Consider the following 16,810-nt stretch of genomic DNA (forward strand, 5'->3'; position numbering starts at 1 on the left):
ATTGTGATTATATTCGTTTGTTTGAGCGTTTTTAGGATTTTAATATTTCTGGAAAACGATGTTCGGGGAAGATAAAGTCACCGACCTATTTAGCTTTTGTCCATCGTTGGATCTGCTCTAATTTTGATAGGGAGGTTCACCCAACTCTCATATTCACTCTAAACGGTGGAGATTAGATTTGGAACCACTTTGCATAGGACTTCTGGGTTCTTTTTTTGTCAATTTTTAGGTCAACTTTGTTCCTCGTTAACATCGACTATTTTAACTGTTGGATTAGACTAGTTTTTTGATATATTAGACGTAACTTGATTATCTCAAACTTGATCATAGGGATTTATGCGGTTTACCTTTATTTGTGAGTTGTACTTGGTTTGTAATTTGGTGGTTTGGTAAAAAAAAAGAAAAAAAAAGTAAGCGTGAATCGTGAATTTGTGTGGAGAGGTAAGTGAGAAACTTTAGTTTATCTTTATATATATATATATATATATATATATGTATATATATAAGGATATAAATGTGATTTTTTTAAATTTTAAGGTTATCTTTGTACTTCAAGTCAGGTTTGGGCATGATTTCAAGTCATGTAAAGTAATATCTATACCCTACCTGAACTCGATCTTTTCACTTTGGGTATCACCCGAACCCGATCCAAACCCAAACGAGGAAAAATTAATATCTATTCGGGTAAATTTAGATCAGTATCCATTGGATTCAGGTGAAATTGACCCTCTTAGTTGAGGCAGAGGTTTTTTTTTGTTAAATTTGTTATTTTTTCCTCAATTTTATCATTAGATTTTTTTAATGGTTGATTGGGTTGTTTTTAAACCTACCAAATCGACTAAATTATATTAAAACAATTTCTATATTATTTAACTTTAAATTTGAGCTAAATAAAAAATTATTTCAAGAGATTTAAAAGTTAATTTGATGAATTGAGTTTAATTATAATGTAAAAAATATTCTTCGTTACATGAACATTTTTTTATATTAAAAATAACAATAAACAAGTCATGTAAACTAGTATTGTGAATATCCATCCTTTTACCAATCCCATCTCATAAATGATAAAAATAACGGTAATGTTTTTTGTTTTATACATGCAAGAGGTACACTTTACCAACTTGAAAGCTTTATTTATTGCTAACAAATAACTAATAAATCAATCAATGGTTATAAACCACATTACAAAACACACTTTTCCGTGATTATAACTTCACCAAAAAAGTGAACCAAAACGCGCCACCATATTTCTAAAGAATTTGGTCCGAAAATGACGGTAGTCGCCTGAAAAAACTAACTGGGATAGATGGCATGTCGTCATGGAACCTTGGGTGGCGGAGGTAATAAAACCCAAACCCTAATACAAACACCTTAAATGGAATCACATAAAATACCAATGAAGCAACTAAGCAAAACACCACAAAAATCCCAGTAGCTCTCGGATCCCTCCAATTCCACAAAGCTTCTAAGCGCTCCCCATGGGCTGCAAAATCACCTAAGAGTGTCTGGGCCCGGCCAGCTAATGCCCGCAACCTATCATATCGGAGTCGAACCACATCTTGTGATCGTGTGGTTGGGAATCCATCAAACTCTTCATCAAGCTCATCAAGTCCCACCATGTCCACATAAGAGAGCCTGGAGTCCATGTTGAGTGGGACCCTTCGACGGTACCGAAATCTGAACGCTAAGATCAGAAAGGCATACATGAATATGGTGGGGAGCACGAGATGTGGACATAACACAACAGCTACAAGCAGTATATGCATGAGAATAGTAGTTGGTGGGTGTACCCAGGTGCGAATCCCTTCGGTCCAACGTGCCAAAGTAGCGACGCGTGTAAGACACCCCACCACCCTAAACCAATTAGCCTTGCTCCTCCTCATGCTCCACATATGTGTGTCACTATCCAACATGAACTGGACCACTTCCTGGCCCAATGGTGGCTCGGACCTGGTTAGCTGAGCAGTCACCAAACGCATTGCTGTATGTCGTAAAATGTCTTGCTGGGCTGGACCCAAAGGCTTCACATAATGCATTCTAGGTAGCATTGGTAAAGTATAAGCTTGGATTAGACTTAACCACGATGAGCATGAAAATCTAACGGCTATTTCAATCTCTCCCATTTTCTTGGCTCCACTAGGAAGTAACACCGTAAGAGAATATTGATTCAAGTACACCCGATTAGTATCAAGAGTTGATAAACGGATCCTTACTTTACCAACCCTAACATCTTTGCCTTGTTTTCCTGCAGCTTCATCATGCTTGTACCTTCCATTATCGAAGACACCAATGGTTAGCACAGTGCATGGATCATATACATCCCATGTGTATTGCTCGTTCCACCGTGGATTAAATCGATCAAGGATCGTACGGGTTCGAACCCACTTGGGCCCATACTTAGCCACCACGTAAGCATCAGTGGTCCCACGTGTACCATCCTTTGTTTTCACAGGAAGCAAATTAGTGGCTCCTCGGATTCCAACTTCAAGCAACCCAATCGGAGCCTTGGCTAGCTGTTTAGCTGCTGCTCGAACATCACTAGTCACGTGAGCTGCCTCATCTAGCACGTGATACCCACCTTCTAAACACACTCTCACGTGTATCCTTCCCGTGTAGGGTTTGGTCTCATCACCTACCAAATTAAACCATCTTGATTTAAGCTCTGTCCGATCATCTGTCCTCCTTTCTATGCTTGCCACGTGTATTTTAGCATGCCCCACTGACTGCCCATTAGTAACATCCTCCACTGTCACAGTCAAAAATGGCTCAAACGGCTCAGCCGCCACAAAAACCAAATCCTCATTCCAAGTCGGATTAGCCGAGCTAGAATATGTCGACCCAACAGAAGTCCTACCAGTTTTGAAAAGCTGGGCCCCAAGTTGAGCTTTAACATAAAGTTCAGGGTTTCGAGCCTTAGCTGAACCTAAATGCAAATCTTGGGTTTGGATAACCGTTAGTCTCAAATACCAAAGCTTTGGCGACAGATACACCTTGGCTCTGGTCTCCGGTAATAAGCCACCTGAATCCGATTGCCAAGCCTCTTGAAATGCCTCGTCAGCCTGAGTCCCAATCCAAACGGCGAGCATGACTTCATTTCCCGCAGAGTTCTCCGATTCCAAAGCGTACCATTGTGGAGCCAAAGGACTATCTGGGGGCACTCTCTTGGGCACCTCTTGCAAATCAAAAGATACAGTACCCAGAGAACACTCTTGTGCTGCCTCTTCATTCTCTTTCTTCTCTTCTGTCCAAACTGAAACTTCTAAAGAAGTTGAATTCAATCCTTCTTTATCGAAAGCGAAGACTTTATCCCAGTCTTTGTCACTCTGGCTCTTGGTTTTGATACTGTGTGTACCAATCATGAGCTTGGCATAAACTGGGCTTTTGGATTCATTGTTTGCTGTTTTGGCTTTCACTACTCGAACATAGAGAAATGGCATCCGATCCACCAGATCATAAGCGCTTCGACCTCGATCACTGGCTAAAGACCGGAGTTCAAGATCACGGATTGTTACCTCAGATCTTTTTACAATCTCTGCCTTTTCATTTTCTTCTTTCGACGGCTTCTTTTCACTCTCAGCCAACGGCGGATTCTCCACCTTAACTGGAGGAGCTGCCTCCTCAGGTTTTTTGGGATTCTCCTCTTGTGGTGGTGGACTTGGTTTCTCCTCTTCTTTTTTTGCCTCTTTATTGGACTCCGTCTTTGGCTCTTCTTTCTTCTCCTCTTCTTTTTTCTCTTCCTCAGGTTTCGCCTCTTCTGCTGGCTTATTCTCTTCCGTCTCTGGTGCCTTCTCCTCAGGTTTCTGCTCTGCTGGTGGAGCCGGAGGATCTTCGTCGATGTAATAGACTTTCAGCCCCAGCTCTCCTTTAATCTGCGAAAACACGCTTCGTTTCTCCAACGGATAATAAACAAGAGTCTCTCCTCCAGATTTAACGAAAGCACTACCAGCAATCCTTACTTTGCCCAGAAAAGTGCTTCTTTTACCTGTCTTCTTGTCATTGTAAAGACTGATCTCTAAAGTCTCAGTAGCCATAGAGTCAGTATCGTGGACAAGAAACTCAAGCTTCTCATCCCACTCTGGATTCAGATCTCTGAGCTTGGTCTTCGTTCTCCTTCTTTGGCCATCAAAATCTACAGTAGCAAATGCACTTGCTGTTCCTTGGCCATCTTTTGGCATCAAGTTTCTGGCATTGCAAACCTCAACTATCAGTTTTCTTGTACAGGTTTCTGCCATTCTTTTGATCTTTGGTATAGGAAAAAAACAATCAGCGAGTTGTAATAAAATGAGAGAAATGAAGGATCAAGAACTGAAGAACAAACAAAATGGTTAAAGAAAATGGTTAGAGAGAGAGAGAGAGAGAGTTTTCACTCTTTAGAGAGTGAACGGTAAAGGAGTGGTGAGGGGTATAAAATGGAAGGGAGGGGCCAGATCGCAGGAGTCATGAAGAGGAGCGTGGACACGTCAGGAACTACACGTAGGACAAGAAGGGACACGTTGAGAGATCTTTGGGTTGCGAGACTTGGGGCAGGTAGTACCGTGGTGGAGGGAGGCAAGAGCAGCGTGGGTGTTACTGAGAGAGCTGAGCAGCGTGCCTGGTGCTGTTTTGTGTACACAAAAATATGTTTGAATATGCGAGGGTATTTAGAAGGGTTTGTGATTGTTTTAAAATAATTTTTTAAAAAAATTATTAATTTGAAGTAAAAAAAAATTTAAATTTTTTTTAAAATATTTTTAAAATATAAAAATAAATAAAAATCTTGAAGGAAGTTTGTGTTTGCTTTTGTTTACTTTTTTTTTATCCACCATTCAAGTCGTAGTTTAAATAACTGAGGTTGAATCAAATATTATGAAGTAATTTTGAGTGTATTTGATATTATAATAATTTTTGTAGATATAATTTTTTAAAAAATAAGTTTTAAAAAATTATTTTTGTTGTGATTGGTTGAATTAAAATATATATTTGATTAAAAATACGATTGAAATTATTGTTAAATAAAAAATAATTAAAATTTTTTTGATCACAACAGCTGTTGAAAAGTATTATTAATAATAAAATAACTAAAAAATCATATACTAATTTTATAGTTTTAAATTGTATTATTGTGGGCTAGATTATTAATATATTATTAATGCAACAAAGTAATATTAAAATTTTATTTTTATTGTTTCATTACGGTTATGTTTGTTTCCCGGAATTTACTTTCTAGAAAACTACTTTCCAAACTTTCCTGTATTTATTTGTCATTAGAAAAGTTGGTCAACGGAAAAAAATTTCCAGTCAAAGAAAAATTTACCTTGGTTTTCAGGAAAGTGTTTTCCTGAAAAATTTGGGCGAAAAATATTTTTCGAAAGTTGTGAAAAATTTAGAAATGTCATATTATTTGCTGATTATATCAAATTTGCTCCTCAAACTTTTGATTGCTATATATATTTTGTTTTTAATATTTATTTTTCAATTTCATCTCTTAAAATTTAATTTTTATATTACCTTTGGTTCTTATTTTTATAATTGTTATTTGCTTTTCCTTTATCATTTTTTTATTGAAATTTTTTATCTATCAAATTTGATCCTCATTCTTTTGATTGTTATTTATATTATTTGAAATAATTTATAAAATGTTTATTATTATTATTTTGATTTCTTCATCTTTTATTTTTTAGATTTAATCTTTATTATTTTTATTATTATTTATTTTATTTGAAATAATTTATGAAATTATATTTTTTTCAATTTCATTCTCATTCAACCTTTTAATTTGTAAGATTTGTTTCTTATTATTTTAATAAATTTAAAGAAAAAAAAATATTAATAAGTTATTTTCTAGTTCATTTTCCATAACATTACCAAATACTGAAAAATATTTTTCAATTTATTTTTATTATACTATCAAATATAAAAAAATAATTTGTTTTTTTAAAATTTATTAAAAAAAAATATTTTCCGGTAAATAAACAGCTCTATGTTACCTTTTTGTTAAAGTTTTTGCTAAAGTGCAGGAAATTATTTATTAAGAGCTCATTCTGGCATGTGTATTGTCAATGGCGCTCTCTCTCTCTCTCTCTCTCTCTCTCTCTCTCTTTGTCGGCAAAGACATTGAAAGAAAGGTAAAGGTTAAGGTTATTCTGGTCTCACTGTATTTTCAACGGTTATTTCTCTGTTTTGAAAAAAATAAGCTTATAAAGATAAACCAATAACCCCAGTGACGTTAACTTCAACGCCGTTCTAAAGTTTCGCTCCTTTTTCCCAAATAAAAAATGTTTGATTCAAATTAGGAACTCCTCAAAATTTCACAATTTCGCGTAAATCAAAGCTAATTTAATTATCTCCTCCTTTTCAAAACCCTAATTACTGTCTAACTAAACCCTAATTCTCAACCATGTTATAAGCGAACAATTTCTGTTTTGATTGCTGAGAAAACAACGGAATATTAGCTGAGAAAGGTAAGAAAATCGAAAATCTCAGTTTCGAAACACTCGTCCAAATAATATATATATATATATATATATATATATATATATATATATATATATATATATATATATATATTTTTTTTTTTTTTTTTTGAGCTCCTCCTGTTTTGACAGTGAATACGCAATGAAGTTTTGCAGCTCTTGTGGAAAAAAGGTCTCCACAACTCGCGAAGATGATGAAATCGAGTAATTAATTAAGTTTTCAATGCATTGGTTTATTTATTTATTATTTAATGTAATGTAGAATTTCGATTTTTATTTGGATTTTTTTTCTTTTGTACTGAAATCTTATGCCAGTGGATAAATAATGAAGCAAAAAAATTTCTTTTATTTTGTGCTGGTTTTGTGAAGGTCATACAATATCTACGGGAAAGTCTTGGCGTTTCCGGGTCTCAGAGCTGATCCCCTATTTATAGATGGGGAGGTGTGGTCTTGATCTTTTCTTTTCGTCAACTTTTATCTGTTTTGTACGTTTTATTCTGTTTTTTTTAATATTCTTACCACATACATTTTATTTGTAGGTAGTGCCGAGACTAATATCGAAAATCCCAAGTGAAAACATTTCACGGGAAAGGTTGTATGAAAAAGGTTTGTTTTGTTGCGCTTCTTTCCTTGTTTGTTCTACAATACATCTGTTTCCTATAAAAAAGTTTCGAGCATGTGCCATTGTTTTCAAATTTCTTGCTAGAATAGATAGAAAACTGTGTTTACTTGCCAAAAGTTGAAACTGGAATGAACATGTTTCTATTTTTTCAAGTTTGTGAAAGTTGAAGTTTTACTTAGTAATTGAACTAAATTATTTGAATTTTGATTAGTGTAGTTAGCAAATTAGTATATATGTTTTCGAATAATTTGGTTAAAACAAAAGTTTTATGAAGAGTACACCATCGTTTTTCTGCAAAGTGCTGTTGGTTACTATTTATCACAAGAATTATTGTTTAAATTTGTATAATTGATGCAGTTTAGTTCAATTTCAACCTGATAAACTGCATGGAGAGGATGATATGACTTCTAATTCTTTTGATGACTGAAATGACTTTTTTGATATAGATGATGCTGAGGTGAACAACCAATTTTGTGTTTTTCTAGGCATATTACTACTTGTCTAATTCCACCTTTGAATCCTATGTATGTTTGATGAATATGAAAATTCAATTCTGAAGATAGTGTAGGAGATCTAAAAATTCAAATAGCATTTGCTGATTTTCTCTGCTCACGGTTGCTTTGGTGGCCTTCTTGCCAGAAATATCAGAGGAATTAATTCAAGTAAAAGTAATCATATTTCCTATTTCCTACAACTTATAGCCGAATTCTATGCACAGCATTGCTTTTATATCTGATCTTTCATGTTCCAAAAACAACCAAACTTTTTAAGCATGAATTGCAATTCTGAAGATATAGAAACTGACGTGATTCCGTGTTCAAGCTCTTTGATTTGTGATTTACAGCAACACTCATACCATCTTCATTCCTGCTTGTTATTGCTGTTATCATAGATGTTATTATCCAAGATTTGTCTCATTCTAGTATTACTTTGTTCTCTCTTGTGAGTGCATGCGTTCAGCGATCATGCACATGCAGGTTTGTTTGTGCTTTCCCTTGGGATTTTCAGGAACTCTTATGCAATCTTCTTTGTGCCTGCTAAATTGATTTCTAGTGCTTTTTGCTATCATAAATACTATTTTAAACAAGATTTCTGTTGTTCCGGTGTTGCCTTGTGCACTCTTGTGAGTGTGTGCACATGCAGTCTGTGTGATGCAATCTTTCATGGGAGTACCACCTATGAAAGATTGCATCACACAACTTAAAAGCATAATTGCTGGAAATTTTGTTTATAAACGCTTATTCTGAAAATAAAACCAACATGCTGCTAAACTGTCAAGTAGTTAAGACTCCTAACCTAACAAGGACTTAAAAATCTCAAGTTAGAATATACTACTATTCCTACATAAACCTATGTAATTAATGACTAATAAGACAAAATATACAATAAAATCCTAGACCTAGACAATTTCTAGAAATATGGAAATTAAAGAAACACCCCTGTGTTTGAAAATCTGACAAAGATACAAGAATTCTGCTTGTTTTCTTGTCTGCATCATTTAGGTATAGTTAATTGGTGAATCTGCTATTTGCAGGAGCAGGCAGCCAGAGAAACAGCTGCAGCTGCTGCCAAGGAAGCTTGGGAGGAGAATTTCAAGAATTGTCCAGAGGAACTGCAAGCTGCAAAGGAGCGTGAAGCAGCTATAGAGAATTTCAAAAAGGTAAATACCTGGTTGAAACCTTGGAGATTCCAGATACTTTTATCATTGGAAGATCAACTACAGATTACAATCTTGTAAAATATTCCCTTTTTCTTTACTTAAAAATAGCCATGGGTGTCTTCATGTGAAATGAGAGTGAAAATTTTGTAATTTACTTTTCCTTGCCAAAGTTTTTTGTTCAAACCATTTGTGCAAAGAAATTAGGTTTAAAAGATTCTTAATCATCAAATAAATAAAGCTGAACCCATTTACTTTTTCTTTTGTTTTTTTTGCTACTTTTGAAATGCAAATATTCCTAAATTCAATAGGCATGTAAAAGTTTCTGCACTTTTTCATTCGTTTATATTTTGTCAAGAAGTGACAAAATATCTGGGTTTGGTATGTGTTTCCTATTGCTTTCTTCAATTTCCTATAATCAACTGAGCAAATTAAAAGAGCATGAACATTATTCAACATGGCTCCATTTTCTCTATTCCCCTCCATGAAAATGATAACGGTTTTTGTGAATTATCCTGTCAAAGAGGTTCTTCAATATTTGCAGTTCGTTGGGTTCATCTAACAATATAACTTACATTTTTATGCTTTTTTTCTGTGAACTGTCTGGCAAGTGTTCCAATGACCCCCAAAGATACATACGACTGATATCTGAAAATATTTTAATTTCATAATTCTTATCACAATTCTAGGTGTATGACTTGAGCTGTTTTTTGTATTTTTAAAATCTATTTCTTTTGCTTTTGTTCTTTCAATGCATGGTTGAAATTGTTGCAATGTCTTTTCAACAAAATCACTCAGCATTGGGAGTGGGAATAAAGCTCCAAACCTTGAAGGTTTTTCTTTTATTGGTAATGGTATATCTTACTTGGTAAAAGAACAAATGGAGTCTTTTCTTGGGGCACCCATAAGGAGAGTCTGGGTAATGTACTTACAGGAGTTGGAGTGCGATTAGCCTGTTCGTTAGAGCAGGGAGAGGCGGCAGGATGTAGTTGGCTCTTCTCTTGAAATTTTTTTAACCTTAACCATTAGATGATTCATTCTGCACACCTAAGCAATGTTTGCTTAATATTTCTAAAGAAACTTGTGTAGCGAGTACCTATTCTTTTTCTTTTGTGATATGAATAAGAAATGATATAAATTTTTTGTGGAGAATAAAAATAGAAAGAATAGACACTTCATTACCACCCATACTAATGATTTCAATAGGAAAACTTGGGTACAACTTCTACATGAAAAATTAGAGGCTTTGAAAGCATTCAAGTGGTTCAAAGCTTTTGTGGAGAATAAAAAAAAACATCATGATTAAAACTTTTCATAGTGACCGGAGGGAAGAACACACCTCAAAATACTTTGAAGATTTTTGCAATACACATGAAATTTAAAGGCAACTCATGACATTATATACACCACAGAAAAATGTATCAGAAAGAAAGAATCCTACCTTTTTAACTATGGTATTAAGCATGCTGACTAATGTAGATTACCAAAAACTTTCTGGTTTGAAACATTCAATTGAAGTGTGCATATACTAAATAGATACCCCATATTTATGAGGCATAAAGAGGCACGAAGTGTCTATAAGTCTACTAGTAATCACTTCAGTATTTTTGGGTGCTTGGCCTTTGCATATGTACCATATCAGAAACACTTGAAGTTATATGATAAAAGTGTGAAATGTATTTTACTCAGTGCAAGTGATTCTTCTAAATCTTACAAGTTGCAAGATCCAAACACTCAAAAAATTATTATTAGTAGAGATATAGTATTTGACGAGAATAAGAAATGGAGGTTGAATTCTGACAAGTTGGGGCAACAAACAAATAACTTGTATGTTAATCTTGATGAAGAAGAAGATGGTTAAAATGATCACCAAATTTTGGCTTTAAAATCCTCTAAAATACAAACATCATCAGAATTACCAAGACTAAGAGAATCACGTGCAAAGAGAGAACCAATTTGGATGATGGACTGTGTTAGTGCAGATGAACTATTTGATAAAGAAACAAATGCTCAATATGCTCAACTTCTTAACAGTGATCCTATCACCTTTGAAGAGGCAATTAAAGAAACAAAATGGTAAAGGATCAAGATAGAAGAGATTTAAGCTATAGAAAGAAATTGAACATAAGAATCAACAAGACTTTCCTAAATGCAGAAAGTAATTGGAGTCAAATATTTATTTACAACACAAAGTTTAATGAAACCCAAGAAACATAAGGCTCGTTTGGTGGCAAAGTGATATAGTTAAGAATCAGAAACTGAGTATAAATAAGTGTTTATTCTAGTTGTTAAACAAGATACCATTTAATTGATTCTCTCAATTCCATTACAATATTCATGATCTATTTTTGAAATAGATGTACAATCAGCTTTTTTACGTAGAGATTTACAAGAGTATGTGTATGTTGAGCAACCTCTTAGTTTTGTATAAAAGAAGAATGAAGATAGTTTATAATTTGAAGAAAATACTTTATGGACTACAACAAACACCTAAATCTTGGTATAGTCGAATAGAGACGTACTTTAAGAAGGAAGGCTTTCATAAGATTAGAAATCTACTAGTCTATTTGTATGTAGATGATTTCATTTTTTACAAGAATCGATGAGATAATGGCTATAGAGTTTAAAAGCTAAATTAAAAAAGGAGCTTGAGATGACAAACTTGGGATTAATGCACTACTTTGTTGGGATTGAAGTAACGTAGTCATTAAGAGGAATTTCCATCACTTAGAAAAAATATACACAAGAAATTCTGGATAAATTCCAAATAAAAAACTGCAACTTTGTCATCACTCCAACAAAACCAGGTTTGAAGTTGTATAAAGATGCCAAAGGAAGAAAGGTAAATGCTACTATCTATTAACAAATTATAAGAGCCTATTGTACATAACCACTACAAGGCCATATATTATGCATGCAAGTAGCATTATAAACAAATACATACAACACCCTACATAAATTCATCTTGGTGTAGCAAAAAGGATATTCTAATAATAATTATGCAGGTGATATAGATGATATGAAGAGCATTTCAGGTTATGTGTTCATGATGGGTCAAGAAATATTTCATTTTCTGCAAAAGAAACATAACTAGTAGCCTCAACTTCATGAAAGAATTTTAGAATTAAACTTGTAAACCGGTTTATGAAGATTACCAGTTTAAGGAACAGTGTTAGGAATAAAAGTTGTTACAATCTTATGTGAAACATCATCAAGTTGGCTATACTTTAGGAGATAAACAAGTGTTGAACTATTCTTTATTTATGAAATCAACCAGCTATGCTATTTTAGAGGCAATGTGTTTGACCTTTGACGATGATAATACTAAACAAAACATAAAAAAAATGAAACGTTGTGGTTGCTTTTGGTTCATGAGAAAAAGAAAAGGAAGAAGAAGAAACTAAAGTACTTGACAATTACTATGTAACAATTCCACATTTGTAAGAGAGGGATTATAGATATAAAAAGTGGTAATAATTGAGGAAGGTTTTCGATGTGAGTTGGAATGGTTGGGTTCATGATTCAAGAAAAGTCCTTGACCCATTTCTGCAAATAAATAGTTTTGGAAGTTAGGAAAGCTTAGAGCAATGGGTACTTATGAGCTGACTCCAAGTTGTTGAACCTTTAGACTTGGCTAATTAGAACAGATATCCACTCAATCCGTTAATTTTTCTTTTAGTTAATTTCCTTTTGCATTTGAGATTTTTAAAAATTAATAGATTAAATTTTTATTTAAGTGCATTGAGAGTTGTGAATTATCTTGGATTTTGTTGGGGGTAGGGCTATAGTTTTTAAGCCTGACCCAAGATCCGAGTTACAGGTTTTGATTGGATCATCGAGTCATCCTAAATCGACCCCAATATATTTTTTATACATAACAATGTTATTTTTGTTAAAAAAATAAATGGTCAATGGATTGCAACCGGATCTTGCGAGGTCAATCAGGTTACTAAGTCAACTCGGGTTTTTTGACCTAGTTACCCGAGTTTCGACCATGAATCGACCCGCCAAGCCAGGACGAGTTTTAAAAATATACGTAGGACACTCCTAAAATTTTAAAATATACTAATCAGATCCTTAGTTTTAAAGATGTTTCATACTATGAATTCATTTGGCACCTCCGAGTAGTTTTAAAGATGTTTCGTACTATGAATTCATTTGGCACATTCGAGAATAATTTATTTTCTCTCCAATCAGTCCTTATATTAACCTAACATTGACCCCTCAACTCCCATCTATATATGTGTATGTATATGTCTATGTCTACTAGTTTTTTTTAACACGTGTTATTATTTAACTTAATTATAATAGTTTTTTCTAATTTCTAATATTTTTTATAATTTTTTATAAATTAATAATTTATTTTATTTTATTAAACTAACATGTTTGATTTTCAAATAATTTAATATAAATTTTGATATTTATAACTAAATTAATATTTTTTTAATGTTTTACTGTATAAAAATAATTTAATTGGACTTAAGTAAAAATTAAGAATATAAATTGAATTATATCTCAAAATTTAATAATGAGTCGTGATAGATAGATATAACTTTTAAAATAATAATTATTAAAAAGATTTCACCTAACATCATAAACGTTCTATTTTGAACATTTCTTTTTAATTATATGTGACATGAATGTCATAAATCATTTTTTATCTCTAATTTTTCTATATATCTAATTTATTTTTCAGTATTTAATTTTATTTTTATTAATAAAATTTTTTTTAAAAAAAGAGTTTAGGGAGTGAAATAAGAAGAAAGAGACAACAAGGGACTAAAAATTAATAATGGCAGAATATGCATAAAAAAATGGTAAAATAAATTGAAGGACTAAAAAAATTGGAGAAATTATGGGAAAAAGATCATATACAATAAGAAGAGAAAATTTAATTAATTAGGAATCCATAATTAAAAAGAAAACATATATAAATTGCCCAACATTATTTTTCCAATTTAGTTTTTCTTATTTTATAGAAGATCCCAAATAATATAAGCTGAGGAGGAGACATAAATAGAACATACAAACATTAAAGGAAAGACTATTGTAAAATAAACTAGCAAAAACCCTAGCACAAGGGGAAAAAAAACTAAGCAACCAAAGTTTTCAAGTTATCGATTTTTCTTCTCATCTCAAGGCTACCCACTATGATTGCCACCACCACTTTTGATCAACAAACACCACCTTACAACCATCATCCATCCACCGTCCACCTATAATAGTAGCAACCATCACACCAACAACAAAAACAACAACGATAACAACAATGATAAGATAGAAACAACCTAGAAAAAAATCAGTGCACAGTTAATAAAGAACAACAAAATCTTCTTTGTCGTCGATCTTATATCTCAAGAAAAGGTGACTGACATTGCCTATACCAAAAGAAAAAGAAAGGAGTTATGCACCCAATGGAATGGGCCACATACTTCCCAAACCTGGTGGAGTGGGCAATTGATGCTTACAATCCCATTAGTTCATCCACACGACAAAACTATTTGTCTCCATTCCAGTCAATCTGGTTTAGTTCCAATTGACTCCAATGACTAGTTTAGGTTAATTTTGAATCTCAATATGTGTTTTATTTGTTGTTCAAATAATTTTATGATTTGTTTGTTAATTCTCGACTCGTGAATGTATATAGATGTGGATGTTGTTTTGGATAAAGTTATGATTGCATATGATTTTTTTTGTGTTTGATTATTCTAGTTTGTATTAATTAAATTAGTTGAAATATTTGTAATTATTTATGGTAGAAAAATAACAAAAATTAACCTAAAACAATTAACTAAAGATTTAATTTAATAACTTCATGAATTTTGATGTAATTTAATTATTTTTAGATTTAATACCTTTTTTTTTAGATTTTTGTTAATTTAAATAAAGTACTAATATAGTATTATATAATTTAAAAGTGATTTATATAGGTTTTTTTTAATGTTATTTAAATGTGTAAGTAAAAAATAAAAATGAAATTACTGTATATTTTATTATTAAATATATCCTTTTTTTAAATAATTAATATTTTTCTTTCTAAAATCTTTACCATTATAGTTCTTTTGTAACTAGAGATTGAGTATAAGATTGAATTTACTTATTCTTATTGATGGTATATTATATTAAAGTTATGATAGTGAATTATAATTTTTTTTTAAGAGGTTGTACTTTTAATGTTACATGGTATAACACTATAATATTTATTCACGCTATGTTACAAGTTATATAACTTTTTTTAAAAATTAAAAAAATATGTAGGCATTGCTAACATGTTTTCAAGAAGGAAAAAAAAAATTCAACTGTGTAGAGATTAATTCGATTGACCCGATCAACTTGGCAAATCCAAAGACAACTTGAATAACTGAGAAAAAAATAGTTTGACTAAAATTTCAAGTCAGCATCGTTTTTTTTTTAAATATTGAGATAACAACTTATTGGATCGACCTGAGTCAACCTAAGTTAACATGTAAAATTCACAACCTATGTTACATGGTATAATACTATATTATTTATTCACGCTATGTTACAAGTTATATAACTTTTTTAAAAAATTAAAAAAAATATGTAGGCATTGCTAACATGTTTTCAAGAAGGAAAAAAAAATTCAACTGTGTAGAGATTAATTCGATGTGACCCGATTAACTTGGAAAATCCAAAGACAACTTGAATAACTGAGAAAAAAATAGTTTGAATAAAATTTCAAGTCAGCATAGTTTTTTTTTTCAAATATTAAGACAACAACTTATTGGATCGACCTGAGTCAACCTAAGTTAACATGTAAAATCCACAACCTTGGTCATTAGATCGTGATAATCTCATAGAAGAAAAATAAAAAACATGTTGAAGATCAATTCTTAATCAACCCAATGTTTAGGAATGAAATTACAAAAAATCAATTAAAAAAAAACAAGTCAACTCACGTTAACTTGTTAAACCTAGATCATAAGACCGAAATATCCCAATATAAAATGCATAAAAATAAATTATGAAGTTCATTTCCCAATCAATCAAAAATTAAAGGATGAAATTGAAAAAAAATCAATTAAAAAAGATAAAAAGATTCTAGTCCACTCGATTTAACACGTCACATGGTTGACTTGGATCATAAGACTACGATAAAAGCAAATAAAAAAGTATTATGAAACTTAATTCTTAATCAATCTAAATGATAATAGGATAAAATTGAAAAAACAATTCAATTAAAAAAATGACCCAAAAAACCGAGTCAATCAGGTTAACCCGTAAAATTTGTGACTTAGGTCATGAAATTATAATAATCTCATAGAAAAAAACTTGAAATAAAATATGAAACTTAATTCCTAATAAATCTAATATTAAATGATAAAATTAAAAAAAATTAAAATTAAGAAAAACAACAAAGCACTATTTTATTAAACAATACTTTATGAAGAGAGGAACAATAATTTTCCCTTCTTAATTAGTTCTTGTTTATAATAATTTGAATATTATATTAAAAATATAATATTCATTGAAGTTATACAAGAATCTTGTGAGATTGAAAAAAAAATTTAATAATAGAATTTTTATATAAACCCTACTCTTATTTAATTGACTGTTTGTATCCATGTGTTATTGCTTTGGGCCTTTTTTATTACCAAAAAGAAAATATGATTCACATAGGTATCAAATGGTCACAACAACACTTTTAAACATGATATGTTTTAATTTCAGTCCTAAGTTGAGAAAATAAATCAAGATAATATATTTTAAATTGTAAACCAATTAATATAATTATTAATTATGAGAAAAATTAAGTATTATATCAAAGATAAAATAATGAATTTTGAATAATTTAATAATGTAATTTATTTGTATAATTGGTTGATTGTATTTTTATGTATACATTTTAATTGATTGTTTGTAACACATCCTATCAATAATTTTTGTTTTTAACATGGTATTAAAGCAAATGTTTCTTTAATATTTTCGGCCTTTGCTTCCTGCTAACCATTAGTTTATTTTAATCTTTATATAATTTCTTTTCTTCCTTTTTGTTTTTTCCATTTTCTTTCTATCATTAACATACATCCCTTAATAAAAAATTTCTTTTGCTAACCC

The 16,810-nt window shown here is 31.6% G+C and overlaps 2 protein-coding genes across 4 annotated transcripts; one reads left to right on the forward strand and one right to left on the reverse strand.

Annotated features, from left to right (window-relative positions):
• Window positions 1–1,112: 1,112 nt before the first annotated feature.
• LOC133669060 (multiple C2 domain and transmembrane region protein 14-like) lies at window positions 1,113–4,395 on the reverse strand. 2 transcript variants are annotated; one of them, XM_062089070.1, is made up of 2 exons: window positions 1,791–4,395; window positions 1,359–1,684 (listed from the first exon to the last, which is right to left on the reverse strand). In XM_062089070.1, the coding sequence occupies exons 1-2, from the start codon at window positions 4,230–4,232 to the stop codon at window positions 1,520–1,522; spliced, it is 2,607 nt and encodes an 868-aa protein (XP_061945054.1). In that variant the 5' UTR covers window positions 4,233–4,395; the 3' UTR covers window positions 1,359–1,519. The 2 variants fall into 2 exon arrangements, with proteins under 2 accessions (XP_061945053.1, XP_061945054.1); XM_062089069.1 differs by having other exon boundaries at window positions 1,113–4,395.
• Window positions 4,396–6,000: 1,605 nt separating this feature from the next.
• Window positions 6,001–8,990, forward strand: LOC133669625 (uncharacterized). Of its 2 annotated transcripts, none has more exons than XM_062089837.1 (5): window positions 6,001–6,104; window positions 6,585–6,656; window positions 6,822–6,894; window positions 6,992–7,058; window positions 8,609–8,990. In XM_062089837.1, exons 2-5 carry the CDS (start codon window positions 6,595–6,597, stop codon window positions 8,707–8,709), a joined length of 303 nt encoding a protein of 100 aa, XP_061945821.1. In that variant the 5' UTR covers window positions 6,001–6,104; window positions 6,585–6,594; the 3' UTR covers window positions 8,710–8,990. The 2 variants fall into 2 exon arrangements, with proteins under 2 accessions (XP_061945821.1, XP_061945820.1); XM_062089836.1 differs by lacking the exon at window positions 6,001–6,104 and adding an exon at window positions 6,111–6,440.
• The last annotated feature ends 7,820 nt before the right edge of the window (window positions 8,991–16,810 follow it).

The sequence above is a fragment of the Populus nigra genome, chromosome 12 (genome assembly GCF_951802175.1).
Source record: "Populus nigra chromosome 12, ddPopNigr1.1, whole genome shotgun sequence".
In the NCBI taxonomy this organism is placed as follows: Eukaryota; Viridiplantae; Streptophyta; class Magnoliopsida; order Malpighiales; family Salicaceae; genus Populus; species Populus nigra.